Source organism: Tachypleus tridentatus, chromosome 1 (genome assembly GCF_004210375.1).
Source record: "Tachypleus tridentatus isolate NWPU-2018 chromosome 1, ASM421037v1, whole genome shotgun sequence".
Classification (NCBI taxonomy): domain Eukaryota; kingdom Metazoa; phylum Arthropoda; class Merostomata; order Xiphosura; family Limulidae; genus Tachypleus; species Tachypleus tridentatus.
This window is the reverse complement of record NC_134825.1, coordinates 68956907-68982122: the sequence shown is the minus strand read 5'-3', so window position 1 is coordinate 68982122 and position 25216 is coordinate 68956907. Positions and strand designations below refer to the sequence as shown.

General features: G+C 29.9%; 1 protein-coding gene across 1 annotated transcript in view; it reads left to right on the top strand.

Moving 5' to 3' along the window:
- Window positions 1–335: 335 nt before the first annotated feature.
- c12.2 (von Willebrand factor A domain-containing protein c12.2) overlaps window positions 336–25216 on the top strand; it is a 100056-nt gene continuing 75175 nt past the window's right edge. Inside the window, exons 1-14 of the mRNA XM_076502771.1 lie at window positions 336–502; window positions 5630–5754; window positions 7493–7573; window positions 9898–9953; window positions 10344–10418; window positions 10777–10887; window positions 11539–11706; window positions 14385–14549; window positions 16464–16513; window positions 17076–17184; window positions 20884–20988; window positions 21181–21294; window positions 22941–23069; window positions 23836–24089. Coding sequence (XP_076358886.1) covers window positions 5655–5754; window positions 7493–7573; window positions 9898–9953; window positions 10344–10418; window positions 10777–10887; window positions 11539–11706; window positions 14385–14549; window positions 16464–16513; window positions 17076–17184; window positions 20884–20988; window positions 21181–21294; window positions 22941–23069; window positions 23836–24089 — 1517 coding nt within the window. The 5' untranslated portion in view covers window positions 336–502; window positions 5630–5654. The remainder of the gene's footprint in view (window positions 503–5629; window positions 5755–7492; window positions 7574–9897; window positions 9954–10343; window positions 10419–10776; window positions 10888–11538; window positions 11707–14384; window positions 14550–16463; window positions 16514–17075; window positions 17185–20883; window positions 20989–21180; window positions 21295–22940; window positions 23070–23835; window positions 24090–25216) is intronic.

Here is a 25216-nt window from a genome sequence, read left to right as displayed (position 1 = left end):
GCTAAGTAGATAGCCTGATGTGGCTTTGCTATAAGATAAAACACACACATTATTGTATAAAATAATTTTTAGTGTTCTATTTCTTCTGTTTTGTTTTCAATGTATTTTACAGATTTCCACTGTTACAGCAACAAAGCGTATGAGGTGTATTTATTTTAAATGGCGCGTTTAAAGAAAAATTATTTTTTTTAATATCATCTGGAGGAGAACAAGACAAAATATTTTTCCGAATTAAAATATCTGGAAAAAAGTGTCCCTATCATAGATTTAAACAAGCCAAATTAATTTAAATTGTTTATTCAAGTTTTGAACTTTTGGTCCGAAGAGGGATTTGGTAAAGTGTTTACATAACGAACCATGTGAGTACGTATGCACATGTTGGAGTAAACTGGAGAGTTAAGTTTCCATCTCAGTACTGGATAAGCTCAAAGTACCAATTTTTGTGATGCAAACAATTCTTATTTTTCAAATCTTAGGTTTTGCATATATTTTGAAGAATCAGGTAATAGTACCACAATACGAAAGCCTTTTTTGTTGTTCTCGTTTTTCATACATCTGCTGTTATAGAAAGGTTACTATAATATAAAATATAATCGTTATGGTGCAATTAAGACCTTTAACACAATCACCAACACTGGCAATAGTAACAGGTTAAGTGAAATACAAATGGTTAATAGTATGTTTAATTAAGTTACATATTAAATTTTTGGTTTGCAATCAGCTACATCGAACTTAGTAAGAACTAAGAACATAATTGAGAAATGTCTCAGCCCGAACCTTCATAGGGTTTAAAATTGAAACTTTTTTTTTTTTCCTCTTTGTAGTTAACATTAAAGGACAAAAAGAGCCCTTCTGGCCCACTTAGATCGTCGCATCCATGAAATTAAATCAAACACTAGAAACCCAAAGTCAACCTTTATCATTCAAATAATTATTAAGCTTTCCCCGAAAATACCGTAAATTAACTGTATCCACAGCATTTGAATGCAATCTGTCAAAAGGCCGGCCAGTCATCGTTTTAGGAAAATAAAGCCTCTTTTGTTTCCTAGTCTTACCATTCTCACCATTAAATGTGAAAAAAAAGATGCATTAGTACTATCAATTCCCTTAATCTTAAACATCTCAATTAGAGATCTTAATCTCTCTTCATATAACAGCCTTTCCATTCCAGGTATCATTGTAGTAGCCCTTTTCTGAATTCTACCCAACAATTCAGTGTCCTTGCTAAGTTAAGGTGCCAAAGACTGAACACGTTACTCCAAAAATGACCTACACAATGACATTATATCCCCTTTAGACCTATATCCAGTATGTTCTGTATATACAATATAAAATTTTATTTGCCCTGACACTAGCAGTGGGAAATTGCTTGGATGGCTTGTTAGACTGATCAACTAGAACACAAAGATCTTTTTTTACCATAATACTGTTATGTTATTTTCATTAAAATTGTATTTTATAATTTATTTTATAATTCAGATGGTGATATTCCATATACATTAAACTGAATTTATTATAACAAACTTTTTTTAATGTACTCACCCAATTCATCAAATAATCAAAATCTATTTGTAAGGCAGTAACATCCTCATAGCTAGCAACACCCAAAATTGAATTTAATTACCAAATTTAAATAATCTATTGATCATTTCTTCACCTATGTCACTGATGTAAATAAAAAGGGCAAAGGTCTTAACACTGAACTCTGAGGTACTTATGAAATTATTCTACTTTGGCTAAATTCCATTTGTAACAGCCTTCTTCTTACTTCCACATTGCCAGTTCTCTATTCAATGAGTCAAACTATCTTTTACACTTGTAGAGAACTTTTTAACAAGCTTTTATGTGACACCTTTTGAAATGCTTTCTGAAAATCCAAATACACTGAATTCTCACTCATTCTCTCATCTATATGACTTACAAACAGTAACCTCTTGAAAGGATGTCAGAAACTTAGTAAGGCAAGGTTTTTCTCTGGTGAAACAATGCTGACAATTCAACAAAAATTTAAACTTTGTTAAATAATTTTGCAAAGCATCTTTTATAAGACTTGTAGACTTTTCCTATTACTCATGCAAGACTAATAGACCTATAGTTGCTAGGACAATATTTTTTCACCTCTTTTGAAAAGAGGAGTAATATTAGTAAACTTCTAATCTTCTCGCATCTGTCAATTATTCAAAGTCTGGAAAAAATAATGGCAAGTGATTTGCATATTTATTCATTAACATCTTTTAAAACCTTTGGGTAAATATCATCTGGCCCAGGAACTTCATCATTCCTTAAACCTCACAATTTTTTCTTAACAAGCCTGTAATTAATGTGGTCATCATGTACAATCTTGTTTCCATCCAGTTACTGTAAAAAGTGAAGAATTTTACATAAATCTTTATTAGTAAAAACTGAAGAAAAGTAAAATTTAATAACCCAACCATTCTGTAATCATCAGATATTAACCTTACTGTAGCATTCCTCAAAAGTTTTTCTTCCATCTTAAATGTTTATTTGGGGAAATGATTTTTTTCCAGTTGTTGATATTTTATCCACCAATATGTTATCTCTAAGAGTCTATGCCTGTATTATCATTTTATGAGTTAAATATTTTAACATTAGCATTTACATTACATTTTGTAACACAAATTTTGTTCCTGGATAATATGTGTTATTTCTGAATTGCTTGTGTTATAAAAGTTCAGAAATTGGCCATTATTCCCTTCAAAATTTGCTTTTGTGACCTGGGTAATGAAATTTAGAAATTAACCCATTTTATATGTAAAAATGGGCAAATTTGCACCTTTTCATTTACATAAGGTCTGAATAAAACAACATATTAATCAAGATTTACATGTGTACTAAAGTTATACAAAAATTTTTAGTAGTTTTTTGAGATTTATGACTGTAATGTAAATCACGTTCATATATCAGACCCCAAATATAGTCTCCTATCATGTTTTCATTATATGCTCCTTGGTAGCAGTGTTGAAAGTCCAGTTTATCTTGGTGAAAATGATCACCTTGCTCTTTGAGGTGCACTAAATGAGCCAAGGGAAGAGACAGATACTTATTTCCATTATGGAGCAGCACAGCTTTGAGGCTTCTGGATGAGCTATCAATGAAGAGGTGCCACTTGTTTGGGTTACAGGCAATTCCAGTTGCCTCATACAGACTGTATACATAGCCCATCTTGACAAGTGAAGAAGCTTGAAAAATGTTGGTGATGCTTTCTCTGACTTGCAACTTGCATCTAACAAATCCCACTCCTTGAGCCTGGATGTCAAAAGCTCAACATTTGATTTTGTTAGATCAAGATCTCTAATCAAGTCATTGAGGTCTCTTTGGTTGGGGTAGTATGGGTTTCTTTTACAAGCTGCACCTCTGAAATTGTAATCTGGGTCTTCAACATCTACCTCCTCTTCTGATTTACTGCTCTCTTCTGAGGATGGTTGCTTTCTCTCCAGCGGAGTGGGTACAGGAAGCTCAGGGCAGTGTGGCACTCGGGCGATGGATGATTGAAGGTCCGGATACATGATAGCAGATCCATTCTTGTCAGCTCGACGTTTGGAAGGGTCCACCATGCAGAAGTAGCAATTGCTTGAGTGGTCAGTGATTTCATGCCAAATTTGTGGAATGGCTTTCTTTTCCCCTCTGTACCATCCTGCAAAAGAGCAAAATAAAATTGTTATTATGGAGAATAAATTTATTTCATCCACAACTAATGTGTAAGAGGTTCATGCAAAATATTTTATATGTGATATTTTTTATACTATTGGAAATTTAAAAAAAAAGATATTTAAATTTTAAAAGGTCTAAAATTTATATAATATAAATTCTTACTACTCAAGCAAGCAAAAATTGTCTGTCTTACCTTATAGAGATTTTTGCAGTGCTCACAGGTAACATGAGGTGCCCAGGGATTGTCTTGATCCCCGACAGGCATGCCAAAATATGCTTTGTAGGCTTCACACGTTTTAGCAGATGCTGTCACAGAATACTTTTTTGCTCTTGTTTTGATAAATTGGCCACATACATTGCAGAATGCATCTGGAGAATGCTTGTAGCATCTTAATGCCTAACTGATAAAATGTGTTCACTTAGGCAGCTAGAACTAAACTGAAGTGGTGAGTGGTGAGCCCCTGTATACATATTGCTATGGAAAGTTCTAGAAAATTTTAAAAGATTCTTGAAAATTCTTGTAAGTTCTACAACATTCTTGAAAATTCTAGAAAGTTTTTGTAAGTTCGACAAATTTTCTGTCAGCTACTCAGCACTGAATCTACTTGGAATGTTCTGGAAAATGGGTAAATTTGAAAATTTAATTACCCAAGTCACAAAAGTGAAGTTTGAAGAGAAAAATAGATCTTTTCCATTTAATTTAGGCATAAGCAGTTGGGAAGTTACACTTTCTGCCCAGGAACAAGAAAAAGTAAAAATTTTGTTACAAAGTGTTATTAGTGACTTGAGCTTGATCATAATATTATATTGGCATTTTTGAAAAATTGCAGAATAGTGTAATAAAATTTTAAATAATGAATGTTATATATATTCCATATTCTGAACACATTATGGAAGACTGTTTCAAATATTACTAATGTTTAGTTTTACCAAACATGACAAATTATTGCTCATGTAACAGTTGTTTTCCAGTTGAAGTAATTCTTCAGTTAGGCTAGATATAGCTACTAATACAAGGAAAATTAAAAGTATAACAAAATCCAAAACTAGAAACTTATTTTATAATGTGAAATATTCATTGATAAAAGTTTAGAGAAATTACTTCATATTATTACACTGGGATAAAAGTGGAATGATAGATTAATTTTTCTTGCAGATAAACAACTTTATTATTTCATAAATATCAAATAGTTCATTTGTAGTTGCTTCAGTCTTTTAAGTTCATATCTAATATCAGTCTAGGCAAATTATATTAATGCAGTGTGCAGTGGGCATTAATTTCATTGTGTTAACAATGCAGTATTTTTTAAACATAGATTTTTGAAGAACCAAACCATGTATACTGTAGACATTTTCAATATGTTAATGTATTCATAAGCATGCTTTGTAAATCTCAAGGTCTCAGGAAAAACTTTACAGATGTATGCTTTAAGCATTCTTTCTTCATGTGACAGTACATAATCACTTTAACATTACATTTTTGAATACATGTATTTCAGAAGTAACACCTCTTCAGGTTACAATTATTCTACCATTGCTTTACAAAACACTGTATTAAACATTCATTGTGTTACAAAGAAGGTTTAAAGATCTCTTCAAAACAAAAATAATGTTAAGATGTACTTACCATTATTTTTATAGCAACATATTTTAAATTACAGTAATTGAAAAGCTAACCACCATATTAGTTAATGTGACCTTTGATATACATACATGTATTTGACCTGTATAACTTTAACAGATTTATAATTCTTGAGTGAATCAACATTGTTACTTATGCTTCTTGAGTAACTAAATAATTAATGATCCTATTAAAACAAAGAAATAATTTTTAAATTTTACATATCTGTTATTAGACTTAAAATTATTATTTACTATTGATTTGTTACTGCAATTTCATTTAATAGTTCTAGAAAAATTACAATATATTTTTTTACTATACTTGTCTTGTTTGCAGGTGTAGCACCATCAAATGTTCAAGTATGGATTTTCAGTACTTAAAACCATATTTGTTTAAGTATTTTCTGAGGACAATAAGACAAAGAACATTCTGTAGAACATTCTCTAAAAAAAATGATACTGGTAAGCTCTTTTTATTGAAATTAAATTTAACATTATATCCAAGAGCAACCAAAATAACTGTTCAGCTAATAAAATTTTGCTTACAAACTATAACCTAAAATATTCAACAACTTCAAGTTTTGTAGGATGAAAATATAAGTAGTAACATAATAAATTTTGAGGTATATTTCATATTTCATGTAATGAATGGGAGGCCACATATGCTAGTCATTTGGTGTTTTACTTAAACACAAGTTACAAATGAATTTATTTAAATCCAGGTATCCAGTCATGAATGGAGTGCAAAAGTCATCAACTCAGGAAGGTTTACAGTTAGAAGAAAGAAAAAATTATTTTAGAGGCAAAGATTCACAACACATACGATACAAATTCTCATCAACATTCATAGTCTCAAAACTGTCTAAGAACAGTTCCTCATTAAAGACACTAAGTTCTTCTCTTTGAACTAGTAATTATTCATTGAGTAGACTTTCAATAATACTCATCAAATCTGAAATTACACTGAACAAATTATTAATTAAAATATCATGCAACATATATTCAGATGTACTTTAACTTTTGTAATCTTATTTATACTTTCCTTGAGATATCCTTTAACAAAGCTCAATAAACCAACTAAGTCTATAAGTGAGTTCTCATTTGGCATCATCTTATTATTTGTAAGCTGTATAAATCATTTCCTAACTTCACTGTTAGACTAGAGAGAAAAGTTGAAAGAGTTTGTACCATGAAGATTTGTCAAGTTTTGTAATGCAGCCTTGGTCAGGACTCAAGATTACAGCAGTTTAACTAGTTTTTTGGCTTCTTCAGTGGAGAATTGATTTTTGAGCTGAAAACATGAGACTAAATATTCAATTTTGTGTATTCTTGTTATCTTTCAACTAGCACTACAGGCTTAGTTTGCAAGTAAACTCTGTCCAGTTAGTTTGATTCTGCTGAAACACCAGACAAAAACAAGGACTGAAAGATAATTGGTGATGGTCAACAGTTGTTAGGCAGCAGCCTGTTTTCATGTATCCACAAAATTTCCTTTCAGAATTCTTCCATGGATTTGTTATTTGGCTTAGTTTGCAAATTAATGAAGATAACATACACATTCTGGAGCTTTTCATGCTATAATTGCATCTATTTTTTGTCAGATTGCTGGTTTCAATTTTGAATGTTGTAACTTGGATTGCATCTTAGTGAATTCAGTATTTATCTTTTCATTTTCGTATTTGGATATCTATCCTCATAAAATTTCTAATTGTTGTATGATAATGTGCACATCTCATCTCTGCATGGCATGTATGTGTATTACACATTAATATGAATGATTTTTTTTTTTATTGTCACAGAAGCATTTGTAATTTCTATAAAATGCCTCAAATGCTTCAATCTCATATAGCTGTAAAAGACAAAAGAAATAAGTAAAGTTCAAAATTATTAAAGTTTACTCTTAAGACATATTACATAAAGATTTTATTTGTTTTAGTTCTTGAAATCAGTAGATAAATTTGATAAATAATAAACATTATTTTTGTTTTGCATATTACATGTATACTGGTTGTAGTTACTATGCAGTTTTATCCAAACTCCATCTTTTTAATCTTTTATATAGCTGGTGAAGTTGTCAGTGTTCTTTTTCTTATGGCTGCAATTGCTTCTAACATTATTATTTTAAACAAATTATTTAGTGTTTAAAATGTTAATTTTTCTATGGTTTATTGCATTTGTCTAAATTTCTTGTGTTGTGTAGGTAAGGTAACAGTTAGAATTGGAAATTCATCCCATGTTGTTCGACCACCTAAACATCCTGAACTGGTTCCAGTTGGCTATTGTAAGTTATAAAATAATATGAACATGGATGTAAGAAACATAGATATTATAGAAACATTCTTTTATAATATTCCCAATGCTAACTGATAGAAATGTTTTAATGAGTATATATGTGCAGTGTAATGTTATTTCAGTAGATGAAGTTTTATTTAAACATTGGAAAAGGTTTTTATTTCTGTCTTCCTACAGGGCATTCTAGGCAGAGTAAGAACTATTAGATTTGATGTAAAACTAACTGAAGATCTCTTTAAGGTTTGACTTAATGATAATAGAATATAAACTCATTTTTACAAGTACATGCTACAAACTACTAGTAATTGACAAAAAGATTACTAATGAAGTTAAGCCTAGTATTTACTGAAATACTACAATATATGTAATAAATGCTCCTTTCTGTTTTATCAGTGTGTTTGAGACTTAAATTTTGAAAAAAATAAGTTGTGTTTCTTTAAAACGAAGTTTCATGAACATTTTGACATCTACAAGTATGTAATGCTCTTGGGATGATGACATTTCCTATCATCAACCTAGTTAGGCTGATGAGAGCTGATGCAGTTTAAAACTCCGTTTCATAAGATTCTGGTACCCACTGAGAACAGATTGTTGTACATTAAAGTATACATCATTCGTTCAGTGAATTTAAAAATTAGTACATATTTTTTACTTTATAAGAGAATTAGATGCCTGAAGTTGTTACTCTATTACAATCTCAAATATATTTGAAATTAATAAAATATGGCATAAAACTGAGGAGGTGTTTTTATTGAAATATACACAAGAACTAATGCTTCTCTGTAGACTGGTCATAAAGGACTTCTTTGTTCCAGTTCCAGACTTTAATACTCTGTCACTTTTTTCAATAATCAGTACTTTTTTGTTTCAAAAATACTCTTTTTTTGTTGTTGTATTACAAGTTAATATCAGTTGTTTAAATCTTTTATAGTCAACCAGTTATGTAGATTTATAACTAGAAAAAACTGTATTACTTAACCTTTTGTACCATATTAGTGTTCTTTACTATATAAAGTTGTTGAAATGTAGTATTCATTTAAGTAGCTTTTTCTTTCATGTTAATGTAGTGTAGGGGGAACAAGTGACCATTTGGTCCCTCAAGGTTGTTCTTGAAAACCCACTCTTCGTTAATTTAAAAACTTGAATTTGCCTTTGGAATCATGGATTTCTCTATTAAAATTGAACTCCTATAAAGTGCTTGTGTCTATTTCTATAAGGCCTGGCATGGCCAAGCGCGTAAGGCGTGCGACTCGTAACCTGAGGGTTGCGGGTTCGCGCCCGCGTCGCGCTAAACATGCTCGCCCTCCCAGCCGTGGGGCACGTATAATGTGATGGTCAATCCCACTATTCGTTGGTAAAAGAGTAGCCCAAGAGTTGGCGGTGGGTGGTGATGACTAGCTGCCTTTCCTCTAGTCTTACACTGCTAAATTAGGGACGGCTAGCACAGATAGCCCTCGAGTAGCTTTGTGCGAAATTCCAAAAACAAACAAACTATTTCTATTAACAGCAACTCATATCATAAGTTAACCACTCTTTTATTTTAATTCATTTAGAACTGAGTGCCTTCTTGTTAATCATATGTTTGTATATTTATTTTTTATTTCATATATTATTAAAACTTTGGTGTAATTTGAATTGTGCATTGTAGCAAATTTTAACCACTAGGCAATCAGTCTTATTTTGTAATTATAATAATTCTTATTCTTATGTGTTAGAAGAAATGCATTTGTTAGAAGTTTGAAAACTGAAAATATATGCTTTATTTTGTATGAAATAATAAATAATGATTTTGCAAACACTAGCTTTAACTTGGTGACAAGAACTGTATCTAAGACAGCTGAAAAAACATCCTGTGTTGGGAAAATTTAGTGACTTTTCTCCCACAACTCTGAATACGTATTAATACCCATGTTAAACTAAGTTATCAAACTCAACCAGTATATTTTACCATTATTAAATGTTGATTGTCACACTACAATGATTTTGTAATAATAGAAAAAATATTATTACAATACATTGACAAAAGTGTTGCTCTTTACAATAAAATATATCAATGTTTGTTTTATTAAAAGGCAGTATATATATTTATAGTTTAATTTTATTTCAGTAATTTTTTTTCAAAATATTTAAGATCCTTGCTCTAAACATCTGATTAGATATTTTCAAATTATTCTTATTTACATCCAGTGATAGTGACCATTTAATCTTAAATATAACTTAAAGTTGTACTTCAAATTGTTCCTGTATATTTACTTATTTGTAAAAAGATACTTTTGCTTATGAATAACACTGAAATGGTATACTTTTACATAGTGCCTACCAGGCTGTCTAGATCTGTTCTTGAACACTTACGATGGATGCTTCAGAAGGTAGACTGTATGTTTAATATTAATCTTTACTTTCAATTGATGACAAGTAATTAAAATTTCAGAAACTTGTATGCTTATTGCAAAAAAATAAAACATTAAGCTAAGATATTGCAAACTTCATTAACTCTTGTTTTCATGACAGCACTTAGAAAGGTATGAAAATTCTAATAACATAACAGTGGAAAACATTGAATATTATTTTCAGTTGTTCATTCTTTTATTTTATAAATGTTAATTTTCAAGATTTAACCATAGTTCAGTTTAGTGTTCTTAAAAGAATTAGTTTGTTTCATTGTGTAATGTTACAGATATCATTATTTTAAAGGCTGAATAATCTGTTGATCAATGCTACCAAATATGTTAAATGAATAAAATAAATTTAATATATAGGATTCTTTGGGACAAGACATCTTCTTACTTGGCCCACCTGGTCCAAGACGAAGGGTTTTTGCTCTGCAGTATCTGGTAAGATCTTAATTTATTTGTTAGAGTAGATGTTTTTTAGTGTTATCCTGTGATTAAATTCAATTTAAGTGCTTGTAATGTTATATGACACTGCAGTTCAATTGGACTGTGTGACTTGATATTCTATATTCAAGTAACCTTTGTTGACTTGTTACATTTTTGAAAAATTTAATTAATTTTTAACTTTAATACCATTACTTTATGATAATTTTCTTTTTCTTTGCAGTTAAATTGTGTGCTTCTTTAGTTATATATTTTCTTTTCATTTTAATTCCTAATATTATGACAGTGTATACCTGCTCTCACTATTAATATTATATTATCTCATAATGGTAATTTCTATCTGATTTATTGTCAGGAATTGACAAAGCAGGAAGTAGAGTATGTGGCTTTGTCCCGAGACACTACAGACACTGATCTGAAACAGAGAAGAGAGATTACATCTAGCAGTGCTCATTACGTTGATCAGGTGAAGATGTAAAATGTATTTATTTCAAGGTGTAAAAGCTTTAAATAATTACTCAAGAAAAGTCTGCATTATTTTAATTCAATGATTTACAGTCCACGGTGGAAAAGTATACAGAGTTTTTTTGTTGCAAATAGAACACATGATAACAAGAATACCTTACTGGTAAATTCTGTTGCTTCCCATACTGGTAATTTTACAGTGTATAATTGTGACTTTCTGTAGTTAAAAAAATTAAAATTACACATTAAATTTTACTTATAAATAATTTTAAAGTTTTCTTTGCTATTATTACATTTATTTTTTTTAAGATATTGACTTTGCTTTCTTTTGCTTGTTGCTAAAGTAGTTATGAAATTACCAATAACCGGTATTGTTCCTGAAAGTAACTCATTATTAATTTATAAATTTTCAAGTAGGTTGCCAAAAAATAATTATTCTGCAGTTTGATTAAAAGTGATGATTAAATAGATGCTTTGCCTTTGTAAAAACTAAAATATGAGCACTGAAGGTAAATATTAATTAGTTAAATACATAAATATAGGTTAATTTAATTTATTTTTTAAATATTTAAACTCACCAATGTAAATGTTCACATTTATTTGAAAGCTATATAAATTACTTCACTTTTAAATGGAACATTTTCTGTTTCAGAGTGCTGTAAAAGCTGCTATAGAAGGAAGAGTGCTGCTGCTTGATGGGATAGAGAAAGCAGAGAGGAATGTTCTTCCTGTGTTAAATAACCTTTTGGAGAATCGTGAGATGCAACTGGAAGATGGACGTTTCCTCGTCCATCCTGTTCGTTACGATAAACTTCTACAGGTACTTTGTTTTGTTATTTCACTCATAATTGAATACAAGTTTTAAAATGTTTTGAAGGAAAACATAAATTTATAATATAAATGTAATTTTGTACTAGAAGAATCATTAAACATATTTTTTATCTTATCTTGTTGAATGAGCATTTTGTAATATCTGTTACCCATACCTATAAACAGTAATATTTTCAAAGAAGCACAAAAACTCGTGTACAATGTGTTACAAGTATAGATTAACATTAATTTTTATAAGTTGAAATTTACTTTTTACTCCATAATCAGACTTGACCAGCATCACCACTGGCTATCATTGTCAACAAGATAGCAAATACTGAAATCAGTTTAACCTGTTTGTATCACTTAGACTGAGGAAAGACATTTATGCATAAAATATATGGTAACTCTGAGTTTTCCTCACAAAACTTTGTAAGAATTTGTTAAGGTATACAAATAATAACTTTTATTTTAATCATGTCATTCTAATAAAAATCTCATCTGTTGTAGTTATTTGCACTCACACTCTCAAAATAGTTGAAGTTGATTTTTATTTTAAGTGTACAAATACTTTTCATCCTTTTACCTTTTTTATATTTCATTTGCTTAATCTCTAGAACTTTCTAAATGAATATCAAAACTTTTTCAAGGTAACTGTTTATATTTATTTTTCATTTTCTCTACCATATCACTAACTCTAGCTTTATCATCCATGTACAGTGCAATAAAATAGAAGAAAAATATAGATACTTTTTAATGTTTTGTGTAATTTCTTTGAAGATTTTCCTTTTGTTAAATTTGTAATTTCAGGTCATTTCTTTTTCACATTTAGTTAATTTTAAATGTTTTATTTTTCTTCTTTTGTCTTTTGCCACTTATTATTCATCTCAACATTAATTAATGGTGCCATCAAGGCATATTAATGTATCTCTGGCAGTCATGTGCAACTCTTTAGCAAAAGTTTTCTGTGCTGTGTAATATCATAAGCCTTGAGAACTGATGCAGAATATGATGAATATTTAATGTTTAAACCTTTCACTTAAAATACAACTAATGCCTAATTAACTAAAATATAGTAGTAAAATCTGAATAGAATTTTAATTCTATTTCTAACTGTAACATATTTAGTTAAGAAACAACTGTAAGTGCTGTAGCTGATCAAGCAGCTAATGATACAAGTACCATGTGATGACAGTTGTACATTAATTTAAAAATCATTCTTAGATTATGGTGTAAAATGCATTCTTTCTAATGACTATACATATGCATATGTAACAGCTGTAAACTATAATAAAGCTGAAATAAACCCATTGAAAGTGGGTGTGCACTTGTCAGGGGTTAAAAATGTATCACTTGTTTAAAATAAATTCACTTAGAGTACTTTAAAATATAAGAGTTAAGAATTTATATAAGTATCTTATCTAGGTGTACATTTCTTTAACTGCCATTGTATTATTGAAGATATAGAATGCCAAAGTAGGAATTTTCAGAACTCACTGATCACATGACAGTAGATTTCAAGTCTTAAGTAGTTTTTTTAAAGATTTATTTTGAAATAAAGGGCTTTGACTTTGCTAACATGAAATTTCAAATCATAATGTACATTATAATGTTAATTTAAGTCACATAAGTTAATTGTAAAAATATTTTAAGTTTTTAATATAACATAGGATACTGTTTAAATGTTGCTCTAATGGATTGATCTTTTGTCTGATTTTTGGAATGAACTTAAAAACACAAGAGTAAGGATCTCTAATTTTTCATATGCAGTTTCAGGTTAACTACTTGTATTAAAACCTGTTTTTTATTTCTGTGTTCACACTTGTGATAATGAAAAGATATAAATAGATTTACAGTGTACTATATTAACCCTATGGTGATGGGCATCTTTTACTGTACTTGTCATGAGGTTTTAGTGATTTACATTAAAAAAAATTATTAATCTGCTTTTTATATTATATCAGTTAGTATAGCATAAAAGTTTAGCTTGTAATCCATATTTTAATAGTATATAAGTTTAAAGTTATTAATTTTATTTGGCAGTATTTAAAAAAATCCTGAATTTCTCCTAGTGTGACATGTATGACACATTTTCTCTAGGCATCTTTTCACACAGACTATTCAAAACAGATTTTCAATAAATATCAAGTACATCTGTCAATACATGGACAAATCTTTAGTAAACATACTTTATTTTAAAAAATGATTTTTTGTGTTCAAAACGCTTGTAATACATACTAATAGTTGGCCAAATGCTGTATTAAAAGTTATAGTATTGAACTATGTAAAAATAAAAATGATCCCATGGTCAGTTCCTGGGACCAAGCCATTATTGGTAAAGTTTAAGAAACTTATCTTAAATAAAATTTTCCAGTTAATTTATTATGTGTTATATATTTATATATTATTTATTACATAATAATACTCTCCTTTGACATATCAATATGTGGGAAATAGGTTATTGTAAGGCAGACGTTTTTATTATTCTTTATTATTTTATTTAGATATGAAAACTTAAAATTTATATCATTCAAATTATGTTTAATCAGACAGATATTATATTTGAAAATAATCTTTTTTTTTTATAATACCTACTTCATGGAATTTATACTTGTTTTTGATTTCTAACTTCATGTTTTTATTTTAAAATGTATTTCTTGTCAACAAAAAGAATAATTGTTTCTGTAGGAACATTCTAAAGATGAATTACATTCTTGGAACCTTGTTCGAGTTGCTGATAACTTTAGAGTAATAGCTTTGGGCTTGCCAGTTCCCCCATATCGAGGTAATCCTTTGGACCCTCCATTAAGATCTCGGTTTCAAGTCAGAAATATTCAACCGCTGTCATTTCAGGTATTTTTGTTCCTTGCAAGTTTATATAAAAATAATATTTATATGTGAAAATTCAAGACTTTTTTTTTTGTAAGGTATATTGCACAGTATTATTCATACATACTGAGAGTTTAAAGGCAACTGACACTTGGAATTTTTTGACAATGGCTGATTATGTGCCTTACACTGAGTAAACTTATACTCGTATGTCTGTACTTTGACTAAAATATTATACTCAACAATAAATTATTGGTTTTTTGGAGTAAATAAATAATTTTGATATTTATATCTTCTGAGTTAGTTATTACAGATTTAACATTGTATTCCACTTAGACACCTAATATGTGATAAATTTTCTACATGTAATTTGCAAACTTGATAGGAGCATGTACTTTTCATATAGCCATGTAGTTTTTATATAGTCATTAAATTTCAAGCATTATGTTAAAATTTGATGTACATTTCCAACTGTTAAAAGTGAGATTCTGTTGACCATTTGCTATAGTAATTTATTACATAAAAGAAATTTTTACTGAAGCAAACTTTGACCTTCTTTACTCTTTTTTAAATTTGATGAAACATCAATGATAAATGTTATTTTGTTAAGTAAGGGCTAAAAGCAAATAAAACCATCTAACTCTAGTGAAAGGCAGACGTGGGATATTTAGGCCAACAGTTGCATTATTGTTTACCCCATTTTAAGTTATAGCATTATAGATTTACAGATAGGATTGTATAGTGAGCATTAACAACCAATGTGTGTGTAATGACCCTCAGTGAACATCACATGGTTAAATAGGACTTCATACTAGATACAAGTGCTCAGAATGTATTTATATGTATTCAAATTTTACTGGTCACTAATAATCAGTAAAGAAATTGGCTAAATTGTGTACTGGTTTTGAATAACCAATACCTAGTATAGAAAACTAGATATCAATGAGAAAAGATATATATGCATACATATGTATAACTAGACAGCATTGTGTACTTCAACACACACTGTTATTAAAAACTCAATGGTGTTATGGCCATAAATGGTTAATACACAGGCAGGACTGTTTGTTTTGGAGTAATCGTCAAACTGTAATAGAATAATTCTGTGGAGTATTTATATATGTGTACAGAATTAGAATCAATTTTTTGTGTCAGTAATTTGTTTGTTTCAGTGAATTATGTATTTCTTAAGTTGCCATACAAAACTGTTAAATATAGGTAATTGAGTAATTATAAAACATTTCAGCAGTTTTCGCAGAAGCTTATTTATGGTATTTCTTTTTATTGTTGCAAACTGTGTTCCTTCGTTATCCATTATGATTATACTTTTGTTTTCTTTAACTTATCACAGTGCTTGAACATTACATAAAGGTTGTTGTATTAATGTGTTATTTCTTTCTACTGCTGATTAATAATTTGTAAATCAAATCTCCAGCTTTACTTTTTTTTTGTGTGTGTGTAAAGCAGAAACACAATAAATGTATATTAGGCTGTCTGTTGCATTATTCTTTTTTAATTGTACAACATTAGTTCTTACTTTGCAAGAAGAATATGGGGAATCATCAGGTTTAACATTTCACAAAGGTCTTGAAACTTAAATTCTTTCAGTAACAAAATCTCTCCCATTTCTTTTAACCTGTTCAGTGCCGTAGATGAGATAACTCGTCCAAGCCGATTGGTAACACAGTGCCACGGACGAGTTAATTTATTCTCAATAATACCTAACTTCAACGTTAGATGTCAGCACCATACATGCATTTGATCTACTTACAAATTGTTTCACTTTTGATCCAAAATGGCATCAATAAAAGTTACAAAATGTAGAAGCATTAGAGTTGTATTGTAGCAGCTGAAATACTTGGCACTCAACAGGTTAATGGGACATATATATGGTCAGGAAACATCTGTAAAATATTCTTCTTATTTTTATTTATTCAGGAGCAATTCACTCTTTTGAAAGAACAACATGACAAGGTTGCTGTAGACAAGTGAGTGACTCGTCTTGTATTATTTGTAATATTTTAAGTACTTTTCATGGTAAGTTTGTTATTCACAAATAACAAGTAAGTGATTAGTTTTGTGTTTCTTATATTCTAACTTTCATTGTAAGATTGCTGAGAAAAGTAAGTGACTAATCATGTATTCTTTGTTATATTTCAGTTACTTTTTTGCTAGTTTTCAGAAGCTAAATACAGAGTATTTGGGATAAATTGTTGGATTAGTTTATAATCTCAGAGAAAACTGGTTAATTGTGGTCTTGTTGTTCGTATTGCTGAACTGTGAATCCGAGGCTTCATAATTCTCATTCTGTTGCTGAAAAACACACCCAATTTTGGAGACATGTAGGCCCAGTAATATTGATAGTCAAGTTTCTCCTGTTCAGTTTGACAAGATTAACCCAAGAATTAGTTTTGAGTGTTACTGACTAACTACATTCTTTATAGCTAGTTAATAATTATTATGGCTATGTGTGGATGAGCTCCTGTTTATCTTTGCAGAAAAATTCTAAATCATATGATAAAAGTGTTAGTTTCTGTTTATTTATTACAGACTTTCTTATATCCTTTCTGTTGCTCATGCTTTGATGACAGAAGAGTCAAAGACTCTTGGCTTTCCAGACTTTCCTGTTGAGAGTTTATCTGATGTGGCTTATATTCTAGTGAGTATTTGCATTATTTTATATAAAAGTATTGTTACTTTAAAGTATATTTCATTAGTGAAAGACAACTTCACAAGATACTTTTGTCTCTCTCTAATATTTTTTAGACTCAAATGAAGAACCACAGCTTGACTCAAGAAACCATATTATTGTATTATGCAACAATTACCAGGGTTTTCTGTCAACTCTTATTGCCATTTCATATTAGGATTTTGAAATTATATTTTTCTTTATATTTTAAGAAATTAAGATATAAACTTCTGTCTTCTTTATTAATTACATCAGAACTTGAAAGATAAAGAGAGAAATATAAATTTCTATATAGGATGAATGGGCTCAGTTTCCCTGTGTACAAAGGATAGCTATTTTTCTTATCACCATGCTTTTATCAATACGTATGGTAGTACTTAATAGTAGTAGGGTTTATGTTGAAACAGAATGGCAGCCATAAAAAAATCATCTCTTTGAAACCACCTTTAAAATATCTGAATATTAACAATGGCTATTTCCAAGTATTGGCTGAGCAAAATTAAAGCATTCAATATAGTACATTATCTTTGTCTCAGGTATCCTTTTCCTTTCCCATTACTTGGGGTCTTACCACCAGCTAGTCTGAAGAGCATATTGCACAATTTCATCTTCTTTTTTAGGATTTTCTTCCAAGCTGTTTGTTATACTCATAAGAAAATACAAAAAGCTGGAGACTGGCAACCTATGATAAGTTTATAATACCTCAATTTATTTTTCAGTCTACCCTGTTTTCCTTTGAGTCATTTCTCACTTTTAGGCGGGCTTTTCTCTACATTTATAGATGATGAAAATGAATGTTCCAAATAGTTATTGCATATCCTGATGTCTTGTGAATATGTGAATCTCTGTCCAGTTTGTTTCCCATGAGATGGTTTATTTGTTTCATGCACTGCCCTTTGGACATGCATTGGCCCAGTACATTTTGTTGGGTAGTAGGAACATTCATTCATCATATATGTGCTTTCAGGTTACAATTTCCTCATTCTTTGGATGATTGGCTACTGTTAGATAATTCTGACGAGGAGTTCCTCTGTTACCCTCATCAGATGTTCCTGGAGACAGCTGTAATTGGCTGGTTTATCTACTTGGAGAAGTACTTATTGAGACCTATAAAATATCTTGTCCATTTGGTTGTTTATCTTTTTTAATATCCTCTCTCATTCAATGGGGCTTTCAGTTCTCTTACAGCTTGCAAGGCTCTATTAATAGCTCATGGAAATGTGACCTTTAAATGCAGCCCTTATCTCCTTAGGTAAGGCTCAAGTATGGGCTCTTGTAAGATCTTCTTGACTGGTAGAATCTTGCTAGGGATCCTTTGTCAGCCCTATTACCTTCCATTTTACTCTTATCAACAATCTGCATTGGTGGTTAGACATAACTCACATGTTGATGGATGTCCTGTTTCCTCCTCTTTGTCAGAATTTACACATTTCATGAACACATCCTTATGAGGGGTAGGGGAGCAGAGATCAATCAGTTGGAAGCTTTGGGGTTTTGGTCTCTAACCAAGAGTTTTTATCATATCAACATCTTGAACTTCTTACTGTAAGTCATTGCTCATTATCTTCGTTTTGCAAGAAATTGTCTAGTAATGATCCATTCTCATTTCATTTTTCTCCAATGGTTGCTTATTTCAATCATCATGGTGCTCCCTGTTCTTGATCTCTCTATATTCATATGTTGGATCTTCTCTGGGACCACACACTCAGTATTTATAACATTACGTGCCATATTCTGAGTACTTTCACTCTTTTCATGGATCATATTACCATTGAAATAAAATCTATCTGGTTAAGTGGTTTCTTGAACTTTTTATTTTCCAATGGCTTTGGCTTCAGTGGGGTACTCTTCACATCAAAGCTTTTGCTTCATCCATTAACCAGAAATTGCTTTAGTTTCAGTTTCTGGTTCATCATCTTGCACTGGCTGTGTTCAGTTACAATTGAATTAATACATTTGTCTATCCTCTCGTTCTCCTTCTCTGGGTGATTTTAATCATCTCTGACACTCCTTCTGAAAACTTCTTCCTGGCCATCTCACCATGGCTTCTTCAACTCCAACTTCCTCTTCTGTTCCGTCTTCTTCTGACTTCATCCCTTCTTCATTACTCTCAGTCTCTGGTGTTTCATCTGGACCTTCCTCCACTGTCTTCATGTCTGGATTGCTTCTGGTCATTGGCAAGGAGATCCAGCTTCTCATGATGATTAGCTTATTTACTGGCTTGTTTTGTTTGTCCTTCTTTCATGTGGATTTCTCTTTGCAAATGGAATATTTTTTGATATTGTTTTCTGGCCCATGGTTTTTCTCTGATAAATTAACTGTTCCTTATCATGCATATTTCCTTGCTTGACCTTTGGATCAAGGATCTTCTGTCTCTTTGACCTTATATTTTCAGGCAGCTCTGACCCACATCTTCACTTTTCCCAATACCATGGGTATTTACTTCTCCTACACTTTACCTGTTGATGTGTTCTTTCTGCATTTTTCATCCACTGCAGTGAGCTGCCATTTTGGATGAAAATATTAATAAAACTTAAAACTTTTTGCATACTCAACAACTCACGAACAATTTCTTTCTCCTTTGATACATTAAATTCTGTAAAGTCAGTAAATAATCTATTCCGAAAGAGCTTGCGCCACATGCAGTTACATCGGTAGCCACCAAGTCAACTAATCTAGAATTGCAAGAGCACTCTCATAATTTTCTCTGGATTAAATGAGGTGTTGGATCATTAGTTACTGATAAATTGATGGTGTACCTGTATTATATTTGATTGTGGGTTGGTAGAGTCCAGATGAGTAATAAAATCTACTCAGGTATAAGTTTGCTCATGTTTGGTATTGCTGGTGCACAAACATATAGCTAATAAAAAGGAAACAAACAAATATAATAAAAAAAGATATGAATTTTGTAATGATAAGTAGGGAAGTAGGAATTGATATATATAACCTAAGTGGCTGTGGTAGTGAAGAAAGTTTTAATGCTACAAAAAGTATTAAAACAAGGAAGTCAAAACTTTGATAACTGAATTGCTTAAAATTAGAAAAAAAATCTTATTGCTTTGGGTCAGACTAATATAATTACAGTGATTTTCTAAAGTAATAATAAACTTTCTTAAACTTTATGTAATTCAGTTTTTGTAGTTTTAACTTTCTTGCTTCAATACTTTATGTAGCATTAAAACTTTCTATATCACTCTAGCTAGTGAGGTTATGCATATATTGATTCCTACTTGTCTTTATGAAATTTAAACATTTTTTTATTGTACTTGTTTATATAGAAACTTAATTATACAAAAAAACTAGTCTCATGATCCAGGTTTCTTTTTTTCCAAGAAGTTGAGATAATATTTTCATGGTAGTTTGTAAAAAATATGATTAGAAACCTGAAAAACAAATCTTCATGTCTATGAATCATATTCACTTTAGTAGAATTTCTGTCAGCTAGGTACTTATTTGATACTAAGAACTTTTAAATGCTTTAGTGTTTCAGAGAAGTATTTCAAGGTGATTTGTTTTGTGTAAGTTTCTGTAGAGTTTTCTATGAAGTAGTTTTATCTTGAATGATTGGTTTTGGTATTGCACTTTTTTTTTTTATCAAAAACATTTAAAATGTGATTATTAAAGCTTTAAGCAGTGAGTTACTAAATCTTATTGTCTATATTTTAGGCCAGAGTTCCACAAGTTTCAATGAACAAACTAATCTGCTGGCTCTATCCATACCAATCTTTTTTAAACAACAAGGGATCAAGATCAGTTGAACATGTTCTAAAGGTTTGGTGCTGTTTTTTCTGTTGCTTCCTGAGTTTATTTAATGTATTTACAGTCATATCAATATAAACTTAAATTAAAACATTGTTAAAGTAATGGTTACCTAAAATTATGAGAGGATTTTATTGGTATTGGAAATATTTTGTCGGTAATTTCAATAGCAAAATAATGATTTAATTTTTTTTTCTTTTTCAGAACCTTCATATTGACGGTGATAGTCATCATGAATTTGAATCTGTACAGCATAAGAGCAACAGTCAGAAGTACGTGGCAGTTTTGAGAAATGGAACTGAAACAACACAGTTTGAAGTGTGTATTAAATTATTAATGGTTGCTTTTTTTAAAGATAGTTTTGAGGTATGGTATTATGATAACTTATAATTACTTTAATCAACAGAGTTTTGTTACTTTTACAGGATTAAATTATCAGTTTTTGTATGAACAACATTTGTTAAGATTCTGCTTTTTTTATAAAGCACTTTTCAATGAATTATAGAAGGAACTAAAATGAATTGTGTAATTTGATAGTTATTATCTTTGTTATGATAACAAAAGACTGTGAACTGAAAAATTATTTCCAAGCATAGTTACCTTATTTTTTGATTGTGTGAACTGTAAATGCAAATTATGTATTATTTTTTATAGAATTTAATTTGTTTATTTGGTATTTATAATATTAGTAACAAGTTGCCTTAAAGACAGACTATGACTAAAAACTGCAAAAAAAAAAGTGGACTGGATAATTTTGTCAAGCTCTCTGAGTTCATTAAAATGGAACACTTTAGTTTCAGTCTGATGTTATATATTATTAATAGAAGAATGCAAAGGCCTATTGTGATGTGCTTGTTACTAAATGCTAAGCAAATGGAAGAACATATTCTCAAACATTTCACTTTCACAGAACTGTAAGTCAGGCATAAGATTTGAAGCAACTCTCTGGTCTGCAGTATTGTTTTAAACACATGTACAGCTACTTTTTAATCATTTGCAAAACATTTGCAGATTTCTTTATTTAAAATTATTCCTTGCTGAAGGTGTACAAAACCAAGTGAAAATGAATGAGGTGTACAGATATTAAACCTTTTTTAACACATCATTAAAGATAGATTTTTGACTTTTGGAAAAATATAAAATGTTGATTTGATTATTTAAATGTTTAAGCACTTCTTGAAAGACATTTCTCACTACAGTGATAAAAATAAGTACTCTAAAAATATTCTGTGTTTACAACTGTATTTAATGATTTATTTTAAACATCCAGATGATTGCTGTAAATGAGTTTGGACAGAACTGAGTATTTAAATCATATATGTTGCTATTAGCTTAAACATATTTAAATATCAGATACTAGGTTAAGATTTTAATTAGCTTTAATATAGTTATCTCAAATACACAGATTAATGTTGTAATGACTTTGGACATAATAAAGTATCAAATAGTTAGATTAATATTGTAATAAACTTTGATATAGTTAAGCAGCAAATACTTAGATTAAAACTGTAATTATGTTGGACACAGTTAAGAAACTATATCACATACATAAATTAACATTTTTGTTGTGAGTTTATTTACTGATTATAAGTACATTTTTATATAAGTTACATTATAGCTTTTAAAAATATTCTTCCTTATTGTAAAGACTGTAACTTGAATTAAAATAAACTAGATTATCCTTGTTATGTGCTTTTTGACTCATTAGCTGTTTCAAGTATTATCGTATAGTTTGACTTCATTTTTAGACATATTTTAAAAGAGCTTTAGCGATTTTCTTATGACCTACATTTGTGTAGAGTCTAGATGAGGTTTTACAAAAAGGTCTTTATCACATTGAATGAGGTATTTTCTAAACTAGGGTTGAATGCGTTTTTTAGAAGATTCAATGTCAGTGTGCTCTCTAGTTTGTTTGAATTGACCACAATGTATATTGTTGATTGTTGTTTCATTTGTAAATTTAGGTAAATGGTGGAAAGCATACTCACTTATCTACCATGAAACCATTTGTGTCTACTTCATATCACAAATCCCTCTTAGCAGAGATGCTCCAGTGCCATCTAGTGCGAGACTTGTGTATTATTGGTCCAAAGGTGAGCAGGGTATTCTGTTGTCTTTTATATTTTTATGAAAACAATAAAGTAAAACATAGTAACATTTGATATGTTATTAACGTTATCAAGTTTTCTTTCAGATGTTTATTTCATTTTTTTTCCATGGATTTGTTTTATGATACCTTAGAACTTATTTATGTAAGGTTTTTTTCTCATTTTGTATTTTTACTTATATTTGTTAGCATATAGACATTAGTTGACTAGAAAGAAAAGAAATTATTGAATGAATGTTCAATGCAGAAGCTGTACAGGAATCCAAGAAGATGATCTTCAAAAATGTATTAAAAATATTAATACATGAAATAAAAATTACTTTTGGTGTTTTTTTGTTTTTTCCAGAAAGTTAGTTTACTCAAATAGAAATGAATAGATTAATCCACATTGTTATTTCAGGTTTTGTTTAGTTAAAAGGAATAATTCATGAAAATCAAAATAATTCATTCTTTTTTAAGTACACCAAGTTCCAGTTTCTATGTACTTTTTTGTTTTGTGACTTACAAATATTTAAAAACAGTAAATTAGGAAAATGATTCAGCATTAATTTTGTTCTGTTGACAACATGATTCACATAAAAATGCCAAATTACACACACCCACATGTATTAAAGTTTCATCTACTTTATTGGTCTTTTATTAAAACAGAGTATATAATTTTTGATCAGTTGATATTTCTGTTATCAAATATTATTCTCATTTTACCTGTTACTACCTGTAAGTATGTTCAGTTCATGATTAGTTAACCTCAGTTTGGTTCCAAATCAGGGAAGTGGAAAAGTGCTTTAGCCAGTTATTTTGCCAAGTTACTTGGCTACCAGGTGGAATTAATGATGGTGTATCAGGATATGAGTGCAAGAGACCTATTGCAACAGCGAGTGACACTAGAAAATGGTGATACTTCTTGGCGTCCATCTCCATTAGTGACAGCAGCTTTGAAAGGGAAGCTTGTAATCTTAGATGGATTGCACCGTGCTCATCCCAGCACTCTCTCAACTTTGCACAGGTATTTCACTGTAAAACTGTGCATCATTGACTGTGTGATTTAAGTTTAAATTGTTTCAAAGAATAGATAAAAATAAAATTTATATGATTACATATTAATTTTCTGAACCTATTCTTGGTCCATTAGTTAATTGTTAACATGATGAAGACATTATAAAAAATAAAATCAAACATTTTACTTAGAAACTGCAATAAATCTCAATTTGTTACTTATTTTATTACCAACTTAGACAAGTAAAAGAAACTTTATAAACTGAGCACAGAAAGAGGTTTCACTTTTACTTCCTTTAAAGACTTATGTTTCATTGTACACAGAGGTAAGAAAAGGGTTCTAAATTAGTTAAGTTGTATCAGAGTATACATCAGAGACTTTCTTTAATTTTTGGCTTTCAGATTTACTTTAATTTATCAGCTCTGATATTTGCAATAATCTGAGAAAAGGACATTATTATATATAATACTTGTTTTATCATAGATCATTTAAGAAAATGAAATAATGTTTTTCCAATACAATATCTTACCACCACTCACAAAATGTTTTCTTGGTTAATTCTACCTTCTATCAGTACAAGTTTTTCACTAGTCACTAGCTTTGTAACCCATGCTTCTTTCTGCATGTTAATGATTACACTGGATTTATTGTATATTTATGTTACCATGAGCATGATGTGCTATTCCTGAACTTATTGACCATAGACAACAGACAGCAACTGTTAATTATGCTTTCCTTGTCTACAGTGTAATTTTTATTTGTAGCTAAAGAAACATTTAAATATAACTTCTTTAATAACATAATTTTTTGCATGATTGGAGCAGTAAGAACTGAAATGAAAGCATAATCATGTACAAGACACTGATGGTTAAGAGAGATTTCTAGTTGAAAGGGATTACTTTACATCAGTAACTCCAAGTAGTTGTAAAAGTTTATAAATCCATATAATTCCTTCATTCCTTCAGGTTTTTTTTTAAGTATTATTTTTATTTTGTACTTCAAAGTTCTAACTTTTATTAGTTGCATATTGTCCCAACATTTTGTTTACTGGACATTATTCTGTGCTAAACTTTTGTGGGTATAAATGGGTTTTTAGGGTTTGATGTAAAACATGTTCAAAACTTTCAAATGATTTC